Below are 10,403 nucleotides of genomic sequence, written 5' to 3' on the forward strand. Positions count from 1 at the left end.
ACTATGAGTTATGAAGTTTATTGCAAATTCATGCCCGGAGGGGGGGGCTAATTAAAGATTACAAACAGAAAAGAACAATGAAACGTAGTATAAAATAACTAAAATCTACATGATAAAAGGTAGTTGTCTAGAGCTATAGCTATGTATAAAACTATGTCTAAGGGGTTTGACTTCTCTTTTTCAGACCATGGAAGACGTCTCTTATGAGACTTCCTGCATATGCATTTACATTTTTGTGGTAGTTCATTTCATCTACACGGCTTATTTGAAGCCGCACGTGCCAACATCATTTCCGTGCTAGTAATATTAGGATGAGCTGTGTCTTCACCATACACAGATTTGTACATCTGCAGAGCCTGTTCATAGTACTGAATGGCTTGTCTGTAATCCCCCAAACTATGATAAGCAAATCCAATGTTATTGAGTCCGTTAGAAATATTAGGATGTGCTACATTTGGACCATGAATGGATTTTTCCATCTGCAGTGCCTGATCAAGGTACGCTATTGCCTTCCGATGATTGCCTAGGCCTAACCAAGCTGTCCCCAGGTTATTAAGGCTATTGGCAATGGTTGTATGCGGTTTATCAGGACCATAGACCGTTTGTAAAATTTGCAGCGCTTCTTCGTAGCATCTGATTGCTTCCTTATGATTCTTCGAGATCCACCAAGCAGACCCGAGGTTATCAAGAGCACCGGCAGTGTCAGGGTGTGCGTCGGTATGGAGTCTTCTTCTCATATCCACTCCCTGTTGTGCGTACTTGATTGCCTGCATTGGGTCCAGATTTTTCCACGATGTTGAAAGACTACTAAGTGAATGTGCAATGTAGGGATGTGCTGCCGTCTCGCCATACAAAATCCTGTACGTTTTCAGCGCTAACTCTGCGTAATAGATAGACTTCTGAGGATTCCCCAGCTTATGCAAGGTTGCTCCCAGCATGTTTAAAGATACCGCTATATCGCCATGAGCTGTATACTGACCATACAAAATATTCCTCATCTTCAGGCCTTGTTCAAGAAAGTTGATGGCTTTCTTATGCTCACCCTTATTGCCCCAAACTAAACCTATGTTGTGAAACGCGGTGGCAATATCGGGATGTGCTTTTCCCTCATGGAAATTCTGATGCATTTCCAATAACTGTTCGAATTGGCGGAGTGCTTGCTCGTAGTTATCAAGCTTATCATAAGACAACCCTAGCAAGGTTAGTGCATCAGTAATACCAGAGTGTACGTCAGAGTTTGTTGTATCCTGGTCATTAACTACCCTGTACATGGCCAGTCCTTTCTCTGAGTAACTAATTACCTTCCCAAAATCAGCCAAGTCGTAATAGACTGACCCAAGCTTGACTAAGCACATGGCAATATCAGGATGGTCAGTAGTCGGTGCATGAAGTTTCCGGTACTTTTGCAGTGCTCTTTGGAAGCAGCCGATTGCCTTTGTCATGCTTGTGTGATCTCCCAAGTTTTTCAACGCTGATCCCGAATTGATTTCAATGTGGCCATCCACCAGACGGACCTTTGCATAACATCTGAGAGCTTCTCTGTCATATCCTAACAAGAGGTACATGTCCCCTTTCACTGATGGTGAGTTTTCAAATAATGTTATGTTATTCAGCAGGCCATTTTGACTGAGGAGACATGGTTCATGTGACAGATACTGGTTTAAAGGTATCGCTGTTAAGTAATATCTGAACAGCTGGTTTACATCAGGAATGTGGAACACCTTTTGTAATTCAATGCTCTGTTCATCACTGTTCTGTTGCGATGTTTTGAATGTTGACAAGGCTGACAAGTTCTCCTTCTGTCCGCCATTTTCAATGTAGGTTCTGAGCCTGAGTTCTGCTGAGATGCTGACCAGTACCTTCAGGTGGTGCGCATTTTCTGCACTGATAATTTCTTTAGTTTCCATCTCTTCAATTGTTTGCCAAACCGTAGAGGGTACAATATTTGAACTAAGTGCCAAAATGTCAACTGCAAGTGATGGAGAGCGGTAGATTTGTTTCTTTACATCTAATAAGACGGCAGTTGGTCTTTGAATTAGCGCGTTTTTAAAATTCTCGCGAATCGTCTGCTTTGCCAGTTGTTGAGCCATTTCTCCACCACTGGTCAGCAGTCTTTCGGCCACAAGGGCGCCATAGTCATCCACTAAACTCTGCTCTCCCGTGATCAAACAGACATTTCTCAGGACGCTACAGAGGTGATACCCTTCCTTCAGGTACAGCGAAAAGTCTGTTTCTAAGATACCAGCCATGTTCTTCGGGGTGCGGATGAGTTCACTTCCTTGCCTGCCCAGTGGAGTCTTGCTGGCTTTTGGCATGAAACCATCATAGGCAAACCCACGTGGTGTAACAGAGTCATAGTACCAGTTGTCATGTGGGTCATTCAGACTTTTTATCGCCAAGGCTGGGAGGATGGTTTCTCCCAGATTGACCACCTTGAGGTGTAGGAAGTGAGTCAATCGTCGGAAATACGTGACATTTCCTCCTTTTTCCTCGTCTACTAAGATGGCAAACTCCAGGTCCGAGTACGGAGTTACCAGTCCTGCGGCCTGTGAACCCAAACCTATCAGGGCATACTTACAAGGAGGGGGACCCATTATTGAGATACACTCATCTACTAGCTGTATTATAAACTTCTTCCTGCCTTTTGTAATTTTCTCAAACAACTGCCTGACAGAGTCAGCCCTATCGGCTTCCATCCGATGCACTTGCTTTCTTCTAAGTTCTTTTGCTTCTATCATATTTACGAACGTTACAAACATCTGTTCCTCCTCCTTATTATCATCAAGAAAGGGGAACCTCTGTTCGTAAAGTGATTCTACTTCTAGCTTGATTTGTTTGCGGACTTTGTTTAGCTGTTTCTTGTGATTCTTCGTTTCATGTGGATTCCCTTTCTGATCTATCTTTAAGGCATGTTTAAGAAACAGCACTTCTGTTTCTTTAATTGCATTTTTAAGGGTCTCATCGTGTACCTTTGACCTGGCCAGTGATGCATGGTATAGTGCTGCTGCCTTGACAAAGTCTCCCCCGTCTCCTGTTTGACAGCCTCGCCTGCAGTAGACATCGCCCAACTTGTGCAGAGGCAGGACTTCATTTTCATACTGTACACCTGTAGGATCTGTAAGATACCGGCTTTGAGCAGTTGTTCACACGCTGATTTCTCAATTTGGCATTTTATAACGATCTAATCATTGTGAACATATTATTATATCAGTAATCATACTCCCGTAAATAATTTCTTCAGGTTGGAAGATACTTTTTAGGGTATAGAATTTTCTTCATACACAACCAGTAAGGTTCTCACCTGCTTACGTTTACTTTGGCGTTAAATAGCGGCGAGTTGCAGAACTCCAGTCAGAAGATCTGAGGAAGGTGTCTGATAGACATCGAAACGTAAGCAGGTGAGAACCTTACTGGTTGTGTATGAAAAAAATTCTATACCCTAAGTTATCATACTCATCTGTAGACAGGTAAGGTCTAATCTGAATTGATTGGTTTGGGGCTATTTTCTCCTTTTTTACTCTTCGACGCTGACTTTCATCGCCCACTTTGGCATACAGCTACCTGCTAATATAGTTAACATTAACATTCGAATTTTGACCAGATCTTACATACCTCTGGCATGTACAAGCCTGAGTGCTGATGCAAAGTGCTTCTCTGCCGAGTCCAGGTCTCCCCTCTGTACAGCCTTGTTACCTTTCTGAAGGTGTTCATCGTACTGCCTATGGAGAGTAATATAAACAGATTAGGGGAAGTTCCTGATCTTTCAGGCCATCAATTATCGGTTCAGAACACTAAATAAAAAAGTGTGGCGTCGTTTGGTGTAGTAGTAGATCACTGGACTATGAAGCGGGAAGACCCGTGTTCGATTCTAGGTCGTACCCTAACAAGCCCCGACGTTATACATTTTCCTTGGGGAATGTACTTTACACAACTTTCTTTACTTCACTCACGTTAAAATGAGTACCTAGCTTCGGTTAGGGACGTCTTATCGGATGGGACGTTAAATGGAGGAGATGTTTGAGGCGATACACACCTCAAGCACTTTTAAGAACCCACGTGTTCTACCGTCTAGCGAGTGATTGTCATCGTATACGTTTTTCTCATAAATTCGACAACAATGTTCGACCGAAGAAACGTTTTGTTAGTTTTACCAAGAACGATGTTAACTTACCTGGTATTGTCTTCTGTAGAAAGACTCTGGGACGTGTCTAATGTTTTACCGCTGACGTGGTCAGGGTCAGCTGACAGTTCGCTGCTTGTTGGCTTAATCTGAAACATGAAGAATGGTGTAAGTATCTTAACGTTAACCCTTGTCCTGCTGGATCCAAATATATATATTGAGAAGTTTATTGCAAATTCATGCCCGGGGGGCTAATTGCAGATTACAAACATAAAAGAACAATGAAACGTAGTATAAAATAACTAAAATCTACATGATAAAAGGTAGTTGTCTAGAGCTATAGCTATGTCTAAAACTATGTCTAAGGGGTTTGACTTCTCTTTTTTAGACCATGGTAGACGTAATGTCCCACCTTTTCTAAAATTAGTGGGTTTTGGGAGGTTAAAAGAAGAATAGTTTTTTCTTGGTCTGTAAGTTTAGTAAAATTGGGGTAAATTGTAGAAGTTTGAATAGTTAACTCATTTCGAGCGTTGCTATGAAAGGAACAATTTGAGATAAAGTGTATTTTATCTTCCACGGCCTTTGCATTACAATATTTACAAATATTTATATACATAAATATATATATGGGTTGCACATACAGTACCATCTATATAGTGCCTTGTGTATGTACGATTTGCGGGTGTTTCTCGTGCAACACATCACACCGCAGCGAAACGCAACGAATGCGGAAGTAAGTCAGGGGTCTGTGACCTGATTACGACTTCAAATTACTTAAAAATATTGTGTAAAAAAGTCCAGCGGGACTTACATACATACAGAAAATAGAGCTGTTTGATAAAGACGCTAATCAGGCAGAAGTGCACGACAATGATTTCATTTGGATTTTTTTCATCACCTTCATTTAATTTTGTAACCGCTATATATGTAAATTACGTTAAGTGTGCAATTTAGCCAATGGCTACAAGTTCTTGTTTATTCTTTTATAAATAAAATATTTGATTTCAGATTGATTGATTGATTTAGTAGGCTTCTTCTTTGATTTGAAAACATGTCTGGATAAGCCCATATATATATTAACCTGTTACTTACTGGTTCAACTGTTATGTGTCCAAAACACAATAAGATATTTTGATGTTGACCCAAGCATTAATTTTTGATACAAAATAACTTACACCTCTCTAAAACTGCCTAAGTAAAAAAAAAACATTCAATTTAACAATTTCACAAATTACAATGATCTAGCTTTACATGTGGTCTTAGCATCTGGGACTGCCCAACCTTTAAGCTGTAAATTCATTCGTTATATAACTTGTATTTGTCTTTGTCTTTTCTTTCTTTCTGTGGTGAGGCTAAATATTAGCAACTAATGCAAGGTATACTCTTGCCAGCTTACTATTAGTTATACTGTTAGCTTCCTGCTAGCTATACAGCATTGGACTTAAGCTAAGATACTGTTAGTAAATTTCTACTGTAAAGGCTACTTACTTTCCTACGAGTATCATTTCCTTCTCCCAATACGTCACCGTAAGCCCCTGTCCATGTGTTGAACTCCATACTACCCGCCTGGTTGTAAGTTACGGTCGGGTTGCTCCGAAAGAAGTGTGTCGGGGGGCGAGACGGCTGTAGAAAAGGCACGGCTCAGGTTACCTGTAAGGCTCGAAATGAGTTTGATGGGGGGGGGGTGACCAACGGGAAAAAGTCAGCAGTGTGCAGAGGTCAAATTTGTCTCACAATTAAGTTTCTATTCGTAAAGAAAGGTAGGCGTAACCTAAATCTGGTCAAAGTGCTCCTGGTCGGGTGGTATTTGGAAACAAATTTGGGGAAAAGTTTAGGGACTAGGAACCCAGCTGCTACTTCAAATATTTACATAAGCACGACGCCCAAACATAGTCACTCAAGATGGTTTGGGCGTATCATATTACCTTCACCGATGTACATAAACAGTATCCAAACTTACTTTTACTCCGACCCTTGAGCTGATCAAGGCCTCCAGAAGCTTCTGAAGTTTGTCTGCTAGACTGGCCATGATGTGATGTTTGGTAGGACGTCAGTTCTGTGAATGTCTTGTCCTTTGTACGATTATAAAAGGCACAGGTGAAGTGACGACCAAATGAACATAGTCTATACCTCTGCGACCCCAAGCTTAGTCCGAGAAGCAAGAAAGCACTGAACAGATAGTTCTTCACGTTGTTTTGCTGCTTGATTGTAACAGCCCGTTGTTCCAATGAACCTTCGTTCGTGTTACGAGCTGTTGTCAACGACAGGCTGCACAAGGAAAGGGGATCTCCATGACACACTATCTGACGTCATCAGGTGTCAGCAGTAAACAATGCCATTATTTACGAAGGTCTGGCTAAAAATAACCCCGTATTTTTTAATGCCGTGTTTCTGACGGTGTCAGAAAAATCACTTGCAAACTCAGACTTGGAAGAGTTGAAAATTGACATCTAGTTTGGCCATAGTTTGTATTTTAGCATGCGTGTAGTTAAAAAAGGCAGGTGCCTAAAGGCAAATATTTACGATTGGCTATAGGCGCAGCCGAACAGTAGCCAACCTCGTCGACCTCCGGCCGACCTTGATCCGAACCTACTCCAAAACATGATCGGGGGAGTTCGGTTAGTGTCCGAAGGCAATGTTTTAGGTATGTGTGACGGGGCTCGAAGCTAAAAGTATACCTCATATTTTACAATTCTAATTCTAATACTAGAAAGGTAACGTTAACATTTGCAAAGCAAATGCATAATGTTTACTTTCGCATATGGTGTGCTCTGCTAATTACTCAAACTCAAACACTCAATACTCTTACTCAAACACATTCATATATATGAATATGGACAGGGGTCTCGTAAGTCTCTTACTGCTATAAAATTGCAACATGATGTAACCCTACACCAGTTACAATGGTGACAGACGTCTGGTTTGGGTCATTGACCATTTGTTTGGAGAAGAAGAAAAGGAAGAAGAAACAGAGCAAAAGCAATTATTTTCCTTCTGCGGAGGTAAACTTGAAAATACAACTGACACATATCTCCACTATGTTAATCAACTGGAATTTACATCAAGACAGTTGCATTTTTATTTAAACCTATAAGGCTTTAAGCCTATAACGAAAGCACAAATGAGTGACTTTAAAATTATCCTACCACTTTTTCTGGTTTTCCATTTTTGCGTATCCTGTGGCGACCAAGTTCTGTATGGAAAGAAAATCAGGTGAATTTTCTAGACTTTTTTGGTGGAGAAACCGTCTTGGTTAACAAGTCTGGCTAGGTGAGGTTTTATTTATCATCAAAATTCTGTTGTTTTTCAGGAAGAAAGATAGGATTTTTTTACTGCCATAACTGCTTTTCTTTCAATTAGCTCACTCCAACATTACTTCATGGTTGAAGATAACCGTACACCTACACCAGTTACAATGGTGACAGACGTCTGGTTCGGGTCATTGACCTTATTGTACCTTGCGAGAACATGATACATTTTCTATCTCAAAGTTATGAATTAAGTAACATACCCATATTGTTCAAGATGGAAGGAAGTTGATTACTAGTACCACTACTTTTGCTGTTACACTTGCTGTTACATTAAGTTCTAAGGTAGAATGCTCTGTATGATGTTACTGGAAGTTAAACATGTTTATATATGACAGCACTTTGTAAAGTTAGGCCTTAGTCACCAACAGACATTCTATGGCGTTGCACAAGCACACGCACAAGTTGCATTGCTACAAGTAAAAAAATGCTGCCTTTTATTGTTTATTCGGAAGTTACACAGTAAGTGATGTCAAATACCTTGTGTCTAATACGTACGCCTTGGTGTTTAGCTCCCACATATTAGGTTTAGTTTACTAACTGTGTTGGAATCTAGTTCATTTCTCCATAGAGAATCAAATCTTATCTAAGTTTAGTATGTTTAGTAATTATCGTATGTATCTTTGTTGTTTGGTTTGTTTTTTATGATCACATTTTGCCCTTGTTTGGTAAACCTTTTTAGAATAAAGTATTGATTTGGATTACGTTTTTACGATGTTAATTAATCTTACTTATTAAAACGTCATCTGTCGAAGGATTGGCTTTAGCCTTGGGTTAGAAATCCTGTTCAATTCAAACAAGAGTTCCGAGATCTCATACCTCCATGAAATATGGGCTTGCTTTGTTAATTATGTCCTCATTAATTATGCAAATAAGCTCTACATTAACATATTATATGCATAGCGATGCAAACCTTTAAGTAACTTACACATGTTACAGGTATAAAATTCCCATCATTCACCAATAAGGATTCACAGAATTTTCACATTAATTGTGCAAATTAGGTCATCATTTGCATAATTGGTATCTGTTGATGTTCCGCCTGCCACAGATTAAATAGATTACATGTATAGCAGTACCATTATATGAAACACTGTAATTATAGAATTCCCTCATTAATTATGCAAATGAAGTCCTCATTTGCATAATTTGCATTTAATCATGTACAACTGTCTCTCAGGTACCTACACACCAAAAATGATGAAAATACGTTGTTCCAATCTGGACATATTGGCTTTGAAAGTTTTTACCAGAAACTAACCTGCAGTTCCAGAACAAGCTGCTAGGAGGACCAAACTTACGCCACTTATTCCTGACAGGGCAAGCTATATGTCACCAAAAAATCAAGACCATAGCTTGTTCAGGACAAAAGATACAAAAATCGGAAGTTATGCTGCAGTACCAAGGTCAACCACCAGGAGGCCCATACTTGACCTTGACCTTTGTCTTTCCAAGACTTACCATCATACCAAATATCATCACAATCCATAAAGGCGTTCTGAAGTTATGCTGACTACAAAGTTGCGGAAACACACACACACACACACACACACACACACACACACACACACACACACAGACAGACACGCCAAAAACAATACCTCCATTTTTCATGGAGGTAATAATGAACAACGTAAAACTTGCACTTCACGCGTACAATAGAGACCACCTTACATGTACTTTGGCCTCACGCCAAGCTCGTGGTGTGCAAAGCTTCAGGCCAAAGTTCTAGTAGCCTGGCTACTTGTAGGTAAACATTTTGCTCTGTAAACTTATTTAGGCTACAGGTACTTGTACTTTGTAAGGCCTGCCTCCAGACAGAACGGGGCAGCTTCTATTTTGCACATGTTTGTCACCTTGGCTGGCCAATTTCAAGGCATGTGACAAAATGACCTCTGGACTTTTGTCTGAACGTTAGGTGAGAGGGACGCCATTTTACCAGTGCCTGTAAGAGGGTTGTATCTGTCCTTAATTAAATAAATAAAATGGCTGAACAAGTTGCTCAAGCAGGTCAGGCAAACGCCCAGCCTGTGATAGAAATGATGGCTGAGTGGGGCCGGGTCTACCTGCGCATCACCGATGTTTGGTTGGCTCGTGGCATGGCTATAGGTGCGTTCTACCTGGCCAACAGGTACCTAACTATGAGGGCTATCCGTCGGGCTGTTGAGAGGAGGGACCCCGACAACCCCGACCAGGCAGCCGACCCACAGGTGGGCTTGGAGGCAGAGGTGGACTCCCTCCTGGTTCCTGTCATCTTCTACTCCCAGCTGGGCTACCAATACTTCACCTCCATCCAGGGTGGCCTCAAGGCCTGCCTACAGACAGAGCTGGAGAAGGTCGGCTATAAGGAACCCATCGACGTGAGCGTGGAGAAGTGGGAGCTACCAAACCTGCCGGAGGGGGGAGCAGGGCCGCTAATGGGGATGATGGGGGAGGAGAGAGTTCTGGGCTGGCTGGGTGAGTTTTTCCTACCGGAAAAGGTGGGTAGATCACTTTCAATACCGTAGAATTGACTAGAAAATGGCCCAATAAACATGCCTGATTATTATGTGAAGGCATTTTCTTAAGAACATTCACGCTTATGTGTTAAGATATGTCGTCTAGATGATTAAAATATAAGGAAGTTCAACAGAATTAATGCATTTGCAGACGAGTATACTCAGCACAGCAGCAGGGGATTCTGGGATACCTGAGGATGTGTCTTCATTTATTCATTCATTTATTTCGAAACCAATCTTCCAAGGCTCAAACAATTAAAATTACATAATTACAACATAGTAGAAACATTTAAAAATACATACATACATACATGTACACCACATCAACAATAAATACACATAGATATTAACAATTTAAAAGTAGCGAGCAAGGGTCAAGGATCAGGTGACACTACTACTGTTTGAAACGGCTTTCTTAAAACTGATAACATCGCACAGTGTCTTAACGTCAGATGGTAGATCGTTCCAGAGCACGAC

At 40.9% G+C, this 10,403-nt stretch overlaps 2 protein-coding genes across 2 annotated transcripts; one reads left to right on the top strand and one right to left on the bottom strand.

The window, feature by feature from the left end:
* Positions 1-241: 241 nt before the first annotated feature.
* Positions 242-6,384, bottom strand: LOC109474749. Its single transcript, XM_019775111.1, has 5 exons — positions 6,081-6,384; positions 5,609-5,743; positions 4,172-4,269; positions 3,613-3,719; positions 242-3,115 (listed from the first exon to the last, which is right to left on the bottom strand). The coding sequence occupies exons 1-5, from the start codon at positions 6,147-6,149 to the stop codon at positions 249-251; spliced, it is 3,276 nt and encodes a 1,091-aa protein (XP_019630670.1). The 5' UTR covers positions 6,150-6,384; the 3' UTR covers positions 242-248.
* A 3,029-nt stretch (positions 6,385-9,413) lies between these two features.
* On the top strand, positions 9,414-10,128 carry LOC109474971 (the record flags this gene model as incomplete). The annotated part of the gene is made up of 2 exons (XM_019775474.1): positions 9,414-9,908; positions 10,078-10,128. Coding segments are annotated over exons 1-2 (546 nt in total), but the record flags the coding sequence as incomplete, so codon positions are not given.
* Positions 10,129-10,403: the final 275 nt, after the last annotated feature.

Source organism: Branchiostoma belcheri, unplaced genomic scaffold (genome assembly GCF_001625305.1).
Source record: "Branchiostoma belcheri isolate BF01 breed outbred unplaced genomic scaffold, Haploidv18h27 scaffold102, whole genome shotgun sequence".
Classification (NCBI taxonomy): domain Eukaryota; kingdom Metazoa; phylum Chordata; class Leptocardii; order Amphioxiformes; family Branchiostomatidae; genus Branchiostoma; species Branchiostoma belcheri.

Coding starts and splice junctions, on each gene's coding strand:
- LOC109474749 (XM_019775111.1), bottom strand. CDS start 6,149: ATGGCCAGTCTAGCAGACAAACTTCAGAAGCTTCTGGAGGCCTTGATC. Junction 3,720..4,171: donor TCTACAGAAGACAATACCAG/GTAAGTTAACAT, acceptor TACTCTCCATAG/GCAGTACGATGAACACCTTC. Junction 3,116..3,612: donor CAGGCTTGTACATGCCAGAG/GTATGTAAGATC, acceptor GGTATCTTACAG/ATCCTACAGGTGTACAGTAT.